This window comes from Platalea leucorodia (genome assembly GCF_965183815.1).
Source record: "Platalea leucorodia genome assembly, chromosome: 18".
Lineage (NCBI taxonomy): Eukaryota > Metazoa > Chordata > Aves > Pelecaniformes > Threskiornithidae > Platalea > Platalea leucorodia.
In genome coordinates this window covers 6,972,127-6,988,835 of record NC_138840.1, presented here as the reverse complement: position 1 = coordinate 6,988,835, position 16,709 = coordinate 6,972,127, and the positions used below count along the sequence as shown (strand labels likewise).

The window sequence follows — 16,709 nt, the reverse complement described above, 5'->3', positions numbered from 1 at the left end:
ATCACTGCCATCGGCCACTGGAGGAAGCGGAGAGGGAGGCACCCGGCTGTGCTGCCCTCGGTGCAGAGCCTGGGCTGGCGGCCGAGCCTGCCCTTGGCTCCCCTCCCTGCGGGGGATGATGGGGGTAACCCCACCCTGGGGTGGGGGTTTGGGGTGCACACTACTAGCTCTCAGCCCTCCCCTGTGCCCTCCATGATGATGCTGGGGCAGATCTCCTCCGGACGGCCCCTGCCCTGCTCCCACTGCTGCCCAGCGGGGACCCCCTGGGGCATTCCAGTCCAATGGGAGACCCCAGCCCAGGGCTCACCAGGCATCAGCAGAGCTGCAAAGCCCCGCAGCTCTGCAGCTTTCTGGGGAGAGCAGCCCGGCACGCTCAGCCGGGAGGAAACGCCTGTGTGAAAGGTAACGGTGCAGCCGCGCCGTGTGTTTACCCGCCGGCAGCGCTTCCCCGCTCGCCTCCCCTCTCCTGGGCTGATATTTTTGTTGGCACCGGGGGAGCATCACGCTTTTCCGAACAGCCCTGCAAGGTGGAAAACAAGACGGCTGAGAGCCCCCTTGCCTGGACACGGTGCCCAGCCGCGGGTGCTGCGCAAACACGGCTCTGGTCCCGCTATTGTTCCCGTGTTGTGACAAGGTGGCTTGGGGCGGCCGGTGTGACCCCGCGCCACCGGGACCTGCCCGCAGCACAGGCCAACAACAACAGCGAGGGGCTCACCTGAGCAGCGGGGCCGGGGAGGGGGCGGCAGCGGGGGCCGGTGCTGGCAGCAGCCCCCCAGAAGGCGGGCGGGCGGCCCTTAGGCAAATAAAAGTTTGCAGCTGATAAGGGTGCAGGATGGCCTGGTGAAGCCCTTTTGGCACAGCCCGGGGACAGATAGCGGCCAGCCAGACACGCACGGCCTTTCTCACACCTCCGCGCTCCCTCCTGAGTAAACAGGCCCCTCCGGTCTTTTTCTGGGAACAGCACTCGCTGCCCCAGCGCCCGGCGCCGTACCACGATGCTGAGCCCTGTGGTGGCACGGGCAGCCTGGGGGCTGCGATGAGGGTCTCGCCATGGGCACCCCTGAGACCCAGCTCTGGGTCCAGCTCTGGGATAACAGGCAGCAAGCACAGCCCCAAGTATGTGCTGTGATAAGCAGGCACCAGGACCCACCACAGCCGCCCAGCCAGGACAGCAGCAGCTCCCTGGGTACGGCCATGGGGTGGGAGCGCCGTGGGGCTGCTCCCGTGGCCACTCAGGGCGTGAGCCCCACACCGGCATTGCCCTCAGCATGGGTTTGGGGGAGGGCAGCTTTTGTACCCGACCTGAGCACCCTGTGGGGTTTATCCCAACCCGAGGCTGGATGTACTTTCCAAGGCGCAGCCGCAGACCCCAGAACTAACTCGGCGAGCAAGAGCTGCTTGCCCGTGCTGTGCCATGGCACAGGAGCCAGGCTGCCTCCCTCGGCAGGGCGCAGGCAGCACCGTGGGGCTGCTCCTGCATCCTCAGCTCCTGGAAGAAAGTGAGTGCCCAGAGAAGGATGTGACGTGGCTGAAGGAGCAAAAGGAAGAGGGAGAGAGGTGGACAGACGGATGCACACCTGACAACCAACAGCCTGAGGCTGGGGGTGCACAGGAGTGGGGTGTCCCTTGGGTGCATGGCCAGCACCACTGTGCACCCCCTCTGCTGCTCGCCAGCAGTTCGGGAGGATGCTGGGAGTGGGGGGGTGGCTGCTTGCAGCACCCCCTGAGTCAGGAAAGGCTTTGCGGTGGCTCTGCCAGTCCTGGGACCCCAATTCCTGCTGGGGATGCTGGTCTAACACCAGCCACAGTCCCCAGGACCCTGGGCCAGTGGCTCTGCTCCACGGCCACAGGTTTGCAGGGAGGTTCCTGCCCTCCTCCCAGTTAGTTAGGACCAGTCTCCCCCTGCACTACCCTGCTCTGGGCTGGGGAAGAGGAGTAGTGAGAGCTGCTACAGTGTGTCGCGCCTGCAAGGCTCTGCCCAAGGCGCTGGCTGAGAACCAAGGAGTGTATTTTTAAGTCTTCCCAGTGTACAGAAAATAGCAAGTGTCTAAATCCGACGCGCTAGCAGGAAGAGCCATGGCAAGAGCCAAATCGCAGCTGAGAGAGGAGGAAGAGTAGAGGGCTGGGCAGGGGGATGCCAGCCAGGGCCACTGCATGGTCCCCTCATCCCGCTGGGGTCCCGTCCGTGCCCAGGGCTCTGCCCACAGCCCCCCACTTCCCGCAGCCCCTTTGCAGGAGCAGGCGCAGGCAGGAGCATCCTCCTGGGCCAGGCACGGACTCTGAGCCCCGGCACCCCTGCCTGCAGCACCCACCAGCAAGGCAACACCAAACCCAGTACAATCCTGCCCTTATCAGCGCCACTGCCAACAGTGCACAATGAAGAAAAAGCAAGCTCCAAACAGCTCCCTTCCTCCCCGGCCTGTCTGCGGCGCGAGGTTATATTTAGCCCTCCACGCGCGGGCATGGCAGACAATGTGGCCCCGTGTGAGAACCGTGGGCGGGAGGAAACGCGCTCAATAGCCCCGACGACTTCCCGCATCCTGACATTGTCGCTCCCCTCCGGCCGCTTCCTTGCGTGGAGGCAATGGGACCGCAGCGCTCGGCACCCCACGCCCACCCCAGTTTGGGTCCTGCCCCTGCCAGTGACTCAGGGCATCGTCTCGGTGTAGCACCAGGAGGGCAGAGGCCGCTGCCCGCATAGCTGGGGGGTTTTCTTGGCGTGGGGAGGTCGATGTTGCTTAAAAGCAAGGAGCCACGGTGGCCCTGGGGTGCTGGGTGTGGGGATTCAGCCCTGAGCTGGGGTTGCAAGTAGAGGCGATGCCGAGTGGGAAGAGAATGTGTCCCAGTGTAGCTGTCCCTGGCCAGGGCTCAGGGATGTGTCTCAGTGTAGAGCAGAGCTGCTCCTCTCTCACAGCATTTCAGGGCTTTTGCCGGCTGCAGAAAGGAGCCATCGGGCCCAGCAGGGCAGACCTGCGCCATGGGGCCATGGGAGGAAGAGGCGAGATGAGGCGGCTGGGAAAGGACTCGGCTGCGCTTGGGGAAAGGGCAAAACTAGAGCCTGGGAAAACAGCCTTGGCTGGCTGGGGCAGGGAGCGGGCGTCCCCAGGGGCTGCGGGGGACACACCGGGGGGACACGCCATTTGCTCTCCAGCACAGCCCGGGTGCATGCATGTCCTGGGCGCCCTGGGGTGACTGCGTTGCTCCAGGATGGGACACACAGGAGTGTGGGCCCCAGGTCCCCCCCTCCAGCACCCCACACTGCTCCTCTCTGTCCCAAAGCATCATTGCTCCGGGCCTTGAGGAAAGGACCGATGGCTCTGAGCAGCGCTTGTGCCAGCACAGGGACACAGCATCCCCAGCCCCACACAGCCGGTGCATCCCTGCTCTGAGCTAACCGGACATCCGCTGCGGCCATCCAGGTGTGCCGAGCTGTGCCGAGCCGTGCCGAGCAGCCGGTGGGCCCTCCCCCACCCCTGCCTGCACAGCAGCTGGGGCGCAGCCTGGCCCCACCACGGCTCCGGCTCGCTCCCTGCATCCGGAATCCGCCACCTGCTCCTCTCACAAGCTGTTGGCAATGGACTCCCCCGGGAGCAAACCCAGGCCCAGGCAGGGCAGAGGGTCAGCCCGGGAGCTGCAGCCGCCCTCGGAGCCGGCAGGAAAGAAGCAGCAAGGCAGCAGAGCCGTGCCAAGAGCACAGCAGCTGGCTCGCTCCCCACCGAGCCTGGGGCACGGCCACCGCGGGCTGGGCAGGGACAGGTAGCACTTCCGCAGCTGCCAGATTCGATCCCTGCTCTGTGGCACAGTGCAGCTGCAGCCAGCCCCGGCCGCAGGGACTTCCCCAAAGCCAGGCAAGCCCATTTTGCTCTCCTGCAAAGCATCAGCCTCCAGGCCAGGCGTGGGACTCCCTGCCTGGGGACAGGCTCCCCCTTGTACAGCCCCGGATGCGCTGCTGGCACGGCTCCTTGCCACGCTCCCGCTGCAGCATCCGGCTGGGCTGTGCTGGGAACAGCTGGATTACAAATGTGCTAGACCAGAACAAGGACTTGTGCTTGAGCAGTTGTGTGTAGGCTCGGGAAGCCAGTCTTTTGCCGTAATGGTTTATTCAACAAAGCTTCCTCTTGCTCTTCGTGAGCCACCGTGGCTGCGCACCCAGCCCCGAGTCCTTGCCGGCTCCTATTCTTGTCCAGCCGGCGCTTTCCAGGCAGCACATTGTTGGGATTCAATGGGAGGAAGGGTGGGTTTACGACACTGAGGGTTTAGGAGAAAGGCAACCAGTCTCTTGGAAGTGGCTTCACCCCTGCCCCAGTGCCTGCAGGGAACCACGGCCCCGCAGCAATGCCGGCGTCTGCCATGGGGACGGACGGGAATCCCCAGACACACGGAAAGCAGCTGGAAACGCGGCGGGACCAGCAAGGCAGCTGTGGCAGGAGCAGGGCAGGGGCTGCCCGGCCAGGTGCCATCGGTGCCCGCACAGCCACTGTCGGGGCTCAGCCCTTCCCGAGGGCCGGAGCAGCCCCCCCGCCGGACACCGCGTGGGCCCAGGGGAGGAAACAAGGCAGCGAGGCCCCGACAAAGCCCGATTGTGCCCGGCCGGCCCTGGGAACAGGCAGATCAATGGGCTATAAACAGCCAAGGGAGCTGCTCCGTCACAGGGTGAACAAAGGCATTTCGGAAGACGTTTCCGAGCTGGGTTCGGCTGGTCCCAGCTGGGGGAAGGGACGGGACCTTTCCCACCCTGGCACACAATAGGCAATAGCCATCACCCAGCATCGCCCTGCAGCCAGGCTGGGAAAGCAAGAGGCCAAGGGCAGGGGCCAGCGCAGGGGACAGTGCCAGCCTGCCAGGGGGACCAGGGCAGCGGCAGGAGAGGTGCTGTGAGCCCTAGTGCAGGAGGCGGCAGTGGGGCAGCGCTGGGACAGCCTTTGCATCGCGCCTAGACTCCTCCAGCACCTTCCAACCCAGCCTCGGCTGCCCTTGCGCACCGCGACGGCAAAGACCTGTGAGTTCCTGGCAGTGCCGGGCCGTGAGCCCGGCCGGAGGGCAGCGATCCAGCCCAAGGACAGCAGGTTGGAAGGTAAACACAGCTGGGCAGCGCCGGCAGTAAAGCTGTCAGCGGGGCAGGAGCTGGCCCCGAGGAAGCGGGACGCAATGATGTGAAATGCTGAACTGGCTGCTGACCTCAGGGCTTCGCAGCAGACACGACAGATTTATCGTCCCCGGGAGGGGAAGGCCGGGCCGGGGCAGCAGCGAGGCCTCGCTCAGGCACCAGGGGAAAAAACAAGCCGGGAGGCAGCGATAACCCCGGCTACGGCCCCGGCACGCTGCCGGCAGAGCATGGCGGCACGGTTACCAGCTGGCCCTGCTCAGGCCGCTCTTGCCGGGGTTTGGTCCTCCTGTGCCAGTGATGCCCGAGGCTGGAGGGGACACCGGCCAGCCTCTCCCGCCACACGCCGCCCTGCTCAGCAGGCCAGCAGGACCCCCCCGTCCCCCCCGTCCCCTGGGACCCCACCCAGCGCGGCCACAGCCCTTCTTGTCTAGATAAGGAGGTCGAAGGGAAGCAGATGACGTGGCTGGGGGAGCTGGGAGGGAGGCACAACCGCAGCACGGGCAGGGATTTCGGTGCCTCCCCCTCCTTCCTGCCCGCCACCCTGTTGCCAGGCCCCGAGGTCGGTGCCCGGCCAGGGACAACACTGGCATTTCTCCCATTGTAGAAGGGTCGCTTCTTGAAAACACCGGGAGCAGGCACACACTCTGAGCCAGGGTTAGGGCCAGGTGCTGACGCAGAAGACACAGAGGCCTAAGGACTGACAGAAGTTTATTCTGGCTGTTCCCGTACAGGGCAGAGATCTCCCCATTCTCTACAGGCCAGCCCAAAGCCACCGCCACGCTCGGAGCTCCATGACAGAAGCAGGGCCAGGACTTCCACCTCCCCCTTCCTCGCTGCGAAGCCTGGGGATGACGCAGAGAGGGGTTCCCCAGAGATCTCCACCGCTGCTCAGGCTCCCGTGGGTGTAACGTGGTAGCGTGGTGCTGTGGTCGGGGATCGCAAAGAGCCACGGGAGAGCTGTACGCAGGATGGCAGGTCCTCCTGCCACAGGCGGTTAGCCTGACCCCGACACCATGTCACTCAGGTCCAAGTTTCTTCTATCTTCATGCCATGGAAGAAACCAAACCTAAAGAGACGTGGCTGGAACCAGGCCGAGAGGGTTTCGTGGCTCAGGGGCCAGGACAGACCGACAGCCGATGAGTTTCAGACACGGCCCACCTCCAAAGCATGGCTCCCCGCCCGCTCTGCCACAGAGGAGGTCTGGGTGCTGCGTCTGGAGTGCAGCTGTGGGGTGGGCAAACCCTGACCCTGCGGAGGGCCCCGGGAGGGTGCCGAGCAGCAGTGGGCACCGCGTATTGCCCAGGCACGGCCCGCTGCAGGAGGGAGGCTGGTGGAAGACGTGCAGGTGACAGGGGAGTCCCCAGGCACACAGCCCTCCGGCAGCCAGCCCCAGCCCCGGGGACAGTCGCTCCAGGGCACCACATCTGCCCAAAAAACTTTATTAACTCTTTTCTGCGCGATTCCTGTTCAGCACGGCCCGAGGGGCGAACTCCAGCTTGTCCTTCAGGCTCACCACCTTGGTCAGGTCCTTGCCCGCGATCTCCTGCAGCTTGCGATCCTCCCGCTGCTCCGAGATGCTCTTCTCCTCCTCGGCCGTGGGCGGGGGGTCGCCGCGGAGGAACCACTCCAGGTGGTAGCCCACCAGCCCCACCACGAAGGCCACCGGGAAGGTGACGTACGGGGCCTTGGAGCGCACGGCGGCCCAGAGCACGGACCACATGGCGCCGGGGGCTGCGCCTGGCAGGGGGCGAAAGGCGGTGGTCACAAGCCGGGCCCGGCCCCCGAGGCCTGCGGGCTGGCAGCGCCCAGGCGAGGCTCCGGCGGGCAAGGCCGCAGCGGGCGGGCCGCAGCGGGGCCTCAGCACTGAACCCCAGGGAATCAGGACGCGCCTAGGCCGCGCCGGGACCCCCGCCCGGCCCCCCGCAGGGCTCCCCCGCAGCCGGAGCCGCAGCCGGAGCCGCAGCCGGAGCCGGAGCCGGAGCGAGCCCCGGGCGGCCCCGCTCACCTGGGCCCGGCCGCCGCCGCCGCCGCCGCCGCCGTTCCGCCCCTTCCGGTCAGCGGCGGCGGGCGGGAGCGCGGCCGAGAGAGGCGCCCCCGCGGCCCGGCGGGGCGGTGCTGCCCCCTGGCGGACAGCGCGGGATCGGCGGCGCTGGAGGAGCGGCCCGGGCTGGGGCCGCCCCGCGGGGGGACCCACGGGGAGAGAGACACGGGGAAACACCCACGGGGAGACCCACGGGGCGAGACCCCTGGGAGAGTCACGGGGAGACACCCACGGGGAGACCCACGGGGCGAGACCCCTGGGAGAGTCACGGGGAGACACCCACGGGGAGACCCACGGGGCGAGACCCCTGGGAGAGTCACGGGGAGACACCCACGGGGAGACCCACGGGGACAGCCACGGGGAGAGACTCGTAGGGACAGAGCCGTGGGGAGAGCCATGCAGGCGCCCACAGGGAGACCCACGGGGACACCCACAGGGAGACATCCACAGGGAGACCCACGGGGAGATCCACAGGGAAAGAGCCATGGGGAGACCCACGGGAAGAGACCCACGGGAAATCCACGGGGAGAGACCCACAGGGAGACCTGAAGACACCCCCCTCAACTACCCCACAGCGAGATCCGCTCCTGCCCCAGCGAGAGCCCCTCTCCCACCCACGGACACTCCCTCTCCCACCCCATGGACACCCCCTGTCCCACGGACACGAAGGGGCGGCAGACAGGGGAAAGGCGAGCCCAACGCCAGCCGCGTCCCCACGGGGAGGTGGCCGCTGGCCCGGAGTAACCAAAGTCGTCTTTATTAATTGCGGCGGTTCGTTACAATAAAAAGGGAGCCACGTGTCACGGTCACTGCACGGCGCTGGCCGGGGCGGGGGCCGGGGGGCCCTTCCCAGGCACGTCCCTAAACCTGGGGTGCGGGGGGGAGCGGGGTGGGAAAGGGCTTTGGGTGGTGAGCGGGCACTGCCGTCCCGGAGGTGTTTAGCACCAACAGACCCCCGGGGCGAGGGACCCCCGGCGAGGGACCCTGGCAAGGGACCCCCTGCTCGGCCCCGGCCCCCCCTGCTACATGGGGGGCACGAGCTGGGTCCCCCCAGCTGCCTCTGACCCCGCTGCCCTGCCCGAGGGCCCTGGGCAACGTTTGGCCCTGGATTTCGGGAGCTACCCCAGCACCCACTGGCCCTGCCTGGGGGGTGGCTGGTGATGCTGCTGGCGTGGCAGGGTGGGGGACAGGGATGGGGTCCTCCCCCCTTCTGCCACCAAAAGGGACACCGGGGGGGACAAGATGCTTGGAGAGGGACCAGGGATGGGAACAGGGACAGGGTAGATGCAGCCTCCTGCCCCGCCACACTGCTCTGCCCTAGAGGGGACCTTTGGGGACCCCCACCCTGCTCCCGGGTCTGTGCGCAGCGACGGGGAAACTGGGAGCAGCAGCATCCCGGGGTGTCCCTTGGCCCCGCGGGACACCAGGTGCACAACAGCCCCGTCCTGGGGTGTCCCATCCCCACAGGGCCCTGGGAGCTCAGGGAGAAGGGGTGACCCCCCGGGGTGATCTCTAGCAGCCCCGCACTCAAGGGACAGCTGCCAGCCATGTCCACGCTCCCATCCCACCTACTGGCACCGAGCCCGGCCCGGGGCAGAGCCGCTGTGGTCCCTGGCACTGTGGGTGCAAAGGGGCTGCGGGCAGGTCTCCCCACCACTACCGCCTCGCTCGCACACCAGGGAAGCGGCTCCCACCGGTGGCAAGGCATGGGGGGGACCGTATCCACCGTCCCCGGCTAGTGCCATGCTGCAGAGGTGCTCCCAGACTCCAGGCTGGCAGGAGGGAAGGACAGATGGACGGAGGGACAGACTGATGGGGAAGGAGGGCTGAGCGGGATGGGGAGAAGCGCATCGCGATGCTCCGTGCAAGGGAAGAGCGGGGCGGCTCACCGTGACTGGGGGTTTCTGCTGCTCTGGTCCGTCCCACCAGCCAGAACACAGCGCTGGTCACGTGTAGTTTCTGGTTTATTCCTCAGGTTATATTTATATAGGTATATAGGGGAAGGAGCCCTGGGTCCCCCATGGCACCTGAGCCAGAGGCAGGCGGGGGCAGCGCGGGGGAGCCCCTTGTCCCCGCCGCGTCCCAAAGCCTTGTGCCGGCAGGGCCGGGGAACGGGGCTGGGGGGGCTCCGGCCGGGCAGGGGCTGGGGGCCCGTCCCTGCCGCGCACTGGGGGATTGCACTGAGTACAGAGAGGCGGGGGGCCTGCCTGCAGCCCCCTCCCCTCCAGCCCGGCAGGGCCGGGGGCTGAGGGTCACCTCTCTTTCGGTTGGGATGCAGGCTGGGGGGGGTGCAGAAGGGCTGGGGAGGTGGGAAGGGGACAGAGAGCTGGGACACGGCCCCAGGGAGGGTAGAGAGAGGGAGAGCCCCGGACCCCGGGAGAGGCTGGCAGGGGCATGCGGGCAGGGGGGGCAACGGGACGGGGCAGAACCGGGCTTGCGTTCACCCGCCGTCGGATCCACGAAAGGTCTAAGATAGAAAAGAGAGAAGCTGTGAGTGGGGCCAAGAGCTGCCCCAGGGTGTCCCTGCGGCCCCCCATCACAGTGAGCTACGGCCACGCCGTCCAGTCCGGGTAGAAAAGCGGAGGCTGCGGTCACAGCCGGGTCTGCGCCTCGGGGATGTAGATCTCGATGCTGTCCGCACTCTCGGTGGCCGAGCTCTGGCGGAAGGAGGCAGCTCGCTTGGCTGCCAGGAGCCGCTTGCGGGCCTCCTGCCGCTGCCGGTCCACCGAGTCCAGGGAGCGCTCCTTCACCGGGTGCACTTTGGAGCGCGGCGGCTTCTTTGGTATCGGGGGAGGCACCTTCTTCTCCTCCTGCACAGACAACGGGGGCTTCAGGGCAGGCACGGGGCCAGGACCTCCAGGGAATGGGCATCCCGGTGGGCTCGGCACAGCCAGTGGGCGTGCGGGACACGTGCACTTCTGTGCATGGCGCTGCCGCGGGTGGCAAAGCCAAAGCCACGGCGAGACAGCCCCACACCCTTCCTGCACGACACCGAGTTGCGAGGCAGGGCTGAGCATCCCTTTGTCTGTCTGCATGGGCATGAAGGTGCCCACAGCGTGCTGCCCCTGCCTGCGCCGAGACCCTGCCCGGCCCTTTGCAGGCAGCGCTGACCAGAAACACCCAGCAAGCCGCCTGTGAGACTGCGGCAGGGGAACAGCCCCTTCTTTAGCCTCATTTTTCCCAGATCTTTATTTTTCAAGTGTTTGCTAAAAGCAGTCACCGCCGACAGCCCAGCAGCAGCGGTTTGGGCACAGAAGTGCTTGGGGAGGAGGGACAGAGAGGTGACAGGGGACAAGTGCCAGCAGCAGAGCCTTGCCCTTACCTTGGGCTCCACGATCTTCCACCCATTGGCCTTGAGCTGCTGGAGCTCCGCGAACTTCATGCTGACGTCCTCGATGGAGAGCTGCAGGAGGTCCCAGAAGCCGGCCAGGTCTTGGAAGGTGGGCACAGGGAATGCGTTGGGATCCTGCAGGGACAGAGGGACAGAGTGTCAGCCACGTCCACCTGTGGGACATTGGCTCTGCTGGCCACACGGCCATCCCACCCCCACAAAGTCCCTTTTCCACCGGTTAAGGGTATGAAACTCCCTGCCCACCGTGGCTGACCCCGTGGCACCGCTGCCTGGCACTCACCATGTTCTGCTGGCAGAGGCGGTAAAACTGCTGCACCTTCTGGGACATGAGGAGCTGGGCGCTGCCCACGGCGCTCCGGATCTTCTCCAGGACTGGGGGGGGAAAGCAGACGGTCAGCGCTCCCACGGGGCACGGAGCCTCTCCCCTGCACGGCGGGGACCTGCACCCCCTCGGGGGCAGCAGGACAGCTCGGATCCCCCAACCTGCATGAGGTCTCCTCCCACCTCTGGACCCCGCTAGTCCCAGAGGGTTTCCCAGTGTTTCTTGCCCTCACCCAACCCCTTTAGCCTTGGCAGGGGAGATGCTCCAAGGTGGTCCCAAGGTGGAAGCACTACAGGACTGTGGCTGTGCCCCCCAGACCCATGGGACCCCCAGTCCCTGCTGACCCCACAAATCCCCCCGACTCACTCTCCTCCGGCAGGTCGTAGTCCTCAGCCTCCCTCTCCATCTGCTGGCACCAGCCCTCCATCTTCTCCACCTCTGCCTGCAGCAGTTTGATGAACCATTCCCCATCGCGGTGGCAGGGGGAGGCGCGGCCGGAGTCGGGGAGGCTGCGGGAGCCCCGCTCCATCCAGGCATCCCGCCGGGGCACCTCCACCGTGTCGTACTGCAGCTGGTAGTCCTCCCGGTATGCCCACTGCCCCTGCGTGTGCACCGTCTTGTACACCGCGTACTGCCGGCCAGACTCGGGCTCCGAGGAGTGCCGCTGGAAGGGGCGCCCAAACTGCAGGGCTTTGTCCTCGGTGGCCACGGCCAGGCCGGCAAAGCCCTCCAGCTCCAGGTCTGCCTGCACGCCCGCTGTCACGCTGTTGGAGCGCTTGAAGCGCGCTCGCCTAGAGAGAGCAAGAGCGCATGGGGACCCTCACGGCCAGCGAGGACAGCCCTGCTGCCCCATCCCCTTGCTGGGCGCCATCACAGGCAGGGCGAGGGGTGGCCCGCAGGCAGGATGGGGCTGGGGACGCCAGTCTGGACCCCTAAGCATTCGGGGCCACAGGGACAGCCCTGAGCAGCCGCAACCAGCCGGTCTCTCATCTCCTCTGCTCTTAGCCCGTTTCCATGGCTACCAGCGATGGACCGAGGATGGAGAGGAGCATGCACCGGGGCTGCGTGGGCACGTTGCTGGAGCTCCCTTCCTGCGGGCTGTGCAGGTCCCGGCACACAGTGCGCCCACCCCAGCCAAAACATCATGTGTTGTTGCAGAAAAGCCCAAAGGTTTTATCTGCACCTGGGCTGGGTTCAAACCCCAGGGCTGAGCCCCAGCGAAGGAGACCCGAGTACAGGGTGGGAGCAGGGAAGCCCCTTCCACGGGCAGTCCCTTTGCAGCAGCAAGGTGCGAGAGCAAAGGGAAGGCCAGATCCTGCCCCAGGTGTGGGCAGCTGGCCCAGGACAGGGATGGTGCTGAGCTCTGGGGGGTCTCAGCTGGAGGAGAGAGGAAAAAGATGCTGCAGAGCAGCTCAGGGAGCCCCAGGCGGACCCAATCCCCCAGTGCAGCGAGCGTGGCAGGTCTCAGCCCAGCCCAGTACCTTTTGTCCTCCTCCACCTGCACCCCGATGGAGTGGAACTCCCTCTGGCTCCGGCTCTCCGTGTCCGAGTCGGAGATGGCCTCGACCTGCCGAGGGGCAGAAGGAGAGCGCTGGAGAGTGGCCCCAAGATGCAGCGCGGGGGCTCAGCATCACCCACACCGCTCAGACAGCGGACCGCAGGGAGGCGCGAAGCCCACCTGGACGCCGATGGAGGGTCGCCACTTCCGTTGCCGAGCCAAGCTCCTCAGCTCCTCCCGGCCAGGGATGGCCTTGATGATGAGCGTGGAGGGCTTGGGAGCAGAGCGGGGCTGGACCGGAGGCAGGTTGAGGGCCACGGCCGTCACCTTGGAGCTCTCCAGGCTCTCGGCTGAGTTGCAACGGGCCGCGGCGTCTTTGGACCAGGCGGGGCTGCGGGCGACCTCGCCGGGCAGGTAGCTCTCATGGGTGGACTCGGTGCTGCTCTGCGCCGTGACGGAGATGAGGGGTTTGGCTTTGGTTCCTGGAGGGATGGGAGGTGGAGCTTTTCTGTAACTGAAGGCTGTTGTGGGAGAGGCGCAGGATGAAAAGGCGCGTGAAAACACAGATACTTGCTCATTTCCCGCCGCAAATGGGGGCCCCGGGGGAACAGTGCCCACCCCCTCCCACAGCACGGGGCTCGTGGTCCCCCAGGGTTTGCACCTCGGCCGGCTGAGATCCGGGCTGGAGCTCAGAGGGGCTGTTTGGCTGGTTTATCCCCAGAAAAGGATCAGAAACGACCCCCAGACCCAGGGTGGCCAAGTTGCTGCAGCACCCAGCAAGGGGCAGAGATGGAGAAAGAAACGGAGGGAAGGAGGGAATGGCAGATGGGTGCTGGGGGCACAGAGCAGCCCCCTGATCGGGATGCTCATGCCCTGAGCAGGATGCTCATGCCCTGTGCACGGGGCCAGGGGCAGGAGGGGGGGCAGCAGCAGCCCTTGGCAGGTGCCCGGGCGAGCAGATGGGGAGACGCGGGGGTCCCTCGCATGGCCGAGCCCCCACCACCCCCCGGGACTCACAGGTGCTGGGCTTCAGGATGCTGCTGGTGATGGGCGGCCCGGCGGGGGCCGACATGGAGAAGAGCGAGAGGCAGTCGTCGTCCTGGGAGCAGCCCGCCTGGATGGCCCGCAGGTAGCTGTGGCTCCGCATGCGGAAGCAGCCGGGCAGGTCCAGCGCCTCCACAGCCTGCGACTCCACCTCGCCAAAAACCGACTCGCAGACGGCCTCGAACTGGTGGTTGAGCTCGTCGTTGATCTGGGGAGAGTGGCGAGTGAGGCTGGGGGCGGCCAGCTGGGACCGAGCGGGGCAGGAGATGCTCAGAGGAGCATCCGCCGCCCCCCCTGCCCCAACCTGCCCGTGACATGGGACCCTACCTGGCCGGTGGTGAAGGAACGCCCGTAGCCCTGTCCCCGTGGGAGCATTCGCGGTGGCGTGCAGCAGCTGGGACAGTTACAGATATATGAATCAGAATAGTGCCTACTTGCAAACCTAATGAGAGACAGTGGGAATAAAAGGGATCGCACCAAAAGCAACACATTCAAGCAGAGCATTTGGAAACGCAGCTGCAGCGATGGTCCCGCTGGCCGCCACTGCCATCCCTGCTCCTAACTGCGCCGAAAGGCTGTCCTGGGGGTACGGACCTGTCCCCCAGCGGTGCGGGGCCACCAGGGGGGTACACAGCAGGGCTGGGGACGAGGAGCCAGCCTGTCACCCACCAGGACTGGGTCACATCCCAGTCATCTCCTTTTGAACGTGCTTTTCCTCCCCAGCCTTTGCTCACAGCTGCAGCAGCGGGTCCCACCCCGAAGCCCAGCGCAGCCACGTCCCCCCCGGTGCCCGCCAAGGGCAGCTACCGCTCCCGGGGAGCCCCAGCCCGCAGCCCCGCTGCCGCCCCCGGTGCTGAGACAGGGCCGGGAGGCGACAGCCCTTACTTGGTCCTGGCCTGGTCGGCGCTGGAGGAGCGGCGGTAGCTGTCTCGCCGCGTGGCCGCCCTGGGCGATACTTTGGCGCTGGCATCCGAGTCGGCGCTGTCCTCATCACCCATGGCCTTGATGTAGCTGCCGCTGCGCATCCGCCGGCAGGGGATCTCCCCGTCCTTGCCCACCGCTGGGTACCCTCTCCACTCGTCCTGTGGCACCTGGGGCAGGAGGCAAGCGTGGGAGGACACAGTGGCCAAGTCGGGACGCAGAGCCAAGCCCCGTGCCTGCCGCATGGCACATGCCAGCCCGAGCCTGGCGTGCATGCATGGCCCAAATCCAGCATGTGTGCACGGCCCAAGGCTGGTGCGTGTGCTGGCATGGGTCCCCTGCCCTCCCCACAGCACCCCAGAGCTGCAGGGACAGACCCTGGGGGCTCTGACCCCCTGGGAAAGCCCCTGAATCCAGGAGAGCTGATCCCTCCTAACAGCCACGGCTCCCCATGCCCCGTGCAGGGCTGTTCCCAAAATGCGGGGCAGCACAGCCGCTCCCACCTCGCAGCCCCCCTGGCAGGCACGGCTGGGCCAAATCCCACCCATGCCAGCACAGCCACCCGGCTGACGTAGCGGCCGCCAGTCCCGCCACGCACCGCTGACGCCAACACCACGGGGTCCTTACCGGGCTGTGGCAGGGGGACGGTGTCCCCCAGGCCCCACAGGGAGGGCGGTGGGGACAGCACCCTGCCGTGATGCCCCCGCTGCTGGCAGAGAGGGGCCCTGGCCGCCCCCCACCCCCAGCCAGCACAGCATTGCCGGTCCCTGTCTCCTTCCCCCGGGAAAGGGAGAGAAGAGTTAATTAGTTTTTAATTGGAAGGGGGGTGACCTAGAAGGGAGCCCGGTGACGAGGCAGGCAGTGGCACCCAGCCAGGCGCAAGCGGGATAAAAGCCGCGGAGAGGGAGCAGGCGTGGGGCCACCGGCAGCCCCAAACTGCCAGAGCCGGTCTGACCCCAAATCCAGCGGGCACGGGGCAGGAGGCGGCAGATGGGGTTTTGCACTGCTGGCGAGGGGACAGCAGGGACCAGCGTGGGACCCCGGGGGACAGGGCGCAGGCGCTGGGGACATGGAGCAGAGCTGGAGCATCCCCACAGCACCCTGGGCTGCTGGCATGGAGGGTCCCAGCCCCGGCTCGCCCCATGGCATCGCTGGCTGCGGTCCCTTGGCGGCAGCCCCTCACCCTGCCTGGCCCCTCACCTGCAGGTACTGGTACGCTCGGTCTTTGGCCTTTGCTTCCTGAAGCATCAAGGACTTCTCGGTGCCGCCAGCGCTGGGGTAGGCTTCGCGGGCCTGGCTGACGGTCATGGTGTGCCAGGCGCTCCTCTTGAGCGTCTGGCCATCCAGAGACATGGACATGCCGGCACAGGCCAGGCATTTTCCTTCCCCGCCGCCCTTTAGACTCTTCAAGGTCAAGTCTCTGAAGGCACTTTCGGGAGCGTCCACACAGTACTGGGTGCCCTGGTCGGCGGCGTGCCGGCCAGACACCATGTAGCTGCTGTCGCTGTCCAGGTTGTCATCGGAGCTCCACCAGCCCATCATCTTGGACCGGTGCCGGGAGTCCACCTTGCGGTCCTTGCTCTTGCTGCGCTTGCCGTGGCGGGACTGGTGGTGGTGATGGTGGTGGTGATGGTGGTGGTGGTGGTAGCCGTCCCCGCGGCCGTCCATCTTGGCACCGTTGTAGTCCCGCTTGGTCGGCGCCTCCAGGGAGTGGGACTTGGCGAAGAGCTTCTGGACGGAGTGGACGAGGTGGCGGATGCGGCTGGGGCTCTCGCTGCGGGGCTCGGCGCCGCCGGCCCGTGGGTACTGCAGCGTGTGGAAGCCGTCGTGGTGCAGCGGCAGCTGCTTCTCGAACTGGTCCAGCAGCGTGGGGGGCAGGCGGTTGATCTTGCTGGCGGGGTGGGCGGTCGCCATGCATTCGTCGCAGGAGTCGTAGGGCTGCTGCGCGTGGTGCATCCTTGGGAAGGTGCTGCTGGCGCTGGTGGAGGGCGGCTCGCTCAGGGGCCCGCCCGGGCACTCGCTGGCCGCGCCAGGGCTCCGCACCGGGCAGTAAGGATGCTCCAGAGAACACGGCTCGCTGGGACTGAGGAGGTACGGTGGCCGGCCCTCGGGGCCGTGCTGGACGTAGTTGGCAGGATGCTCGCAGTCCTCTGGGATGCAGCGGCAGCGGTGGCCGGAGGAGGGTTGTACCTGGCTACACTCCCCATGGTAGCCCTTCATGGTGTCAGCACCCACCCCGTAGCCTCGGCATCTTGCAGGGTTGTCCCTGCGGGCTCATCTGCAGGGACAGTGACAGGCACAGTGTCATGCTCCCCTCCACACCCCACCGCCAGTGAAAAGTTGGGGCTGTCCCGCGGGAACCAACTGAGTGGGCTGGGAAGCTCCCAGGGCAGGATCCAGCCCCGGCTGAGCCCCTGTGAAGCC

At 66.8% G+C, this 16,709-nt stretch overlaps 2 protein-coding genes across 2 annotated transcripts; both read right to left on the bottom strand.

Moving 5' to 3' along the window:
- Window positions 1-5,810: 5,810 nt before the first annotated feature.
- SMIM12 (small integral membrane protein 12) lies at window positions 5,811-7,154 on the bottom strand. The gene is made up of 2 exons (XM_082329907.1): window positions 7,113-7,154; window positions 5,811-6,844 (listed from the first exon to the last, which is right to left on the bottom strand). Exon 2 carries the CDS (start codon window positions 6,825-6,827, stop codon window positions 6,549-6,551), a length of 279 nt encoding a protein of 92 aa, XP_082186033.1. The 5' UTR covers window positions 6,828-6,844; window positions 7,113-7,154; the 3' UTR covers window positions 5,811-6,548.
- Window positions 7,155-9,739: 2,585 nt separating this feature from the next.
- DLGAP3 (DLG associated protein 3) lies at window positions 9,740-16,505 on the bottom strand (the record flags this gene model as incomplete). Its single annotated transcript, XM_082329869.1, has 10 exons — window positions 9,740-9,958; window positions 10,471-10,614; window positions 10,781-10,872; window positions 11,189-11,613; window positions 12,304-12,389; window positions 12,501-12,841; window positions 13,338-13,572; window positions 13,692-13,758; window positions 14,250-14,455; window positions 15,486-16,505. The coding sequence occupies 10 exons, from the start codon at window positions 16,503-16,505 to the stop codon at window positions 9,740-9,742; spliced, it is 2,835 nt and encodes a 944-aa protein (XP_082185995.1).
- Window positions 16,506-16,709: the final 204 nt, after the last annotated feature.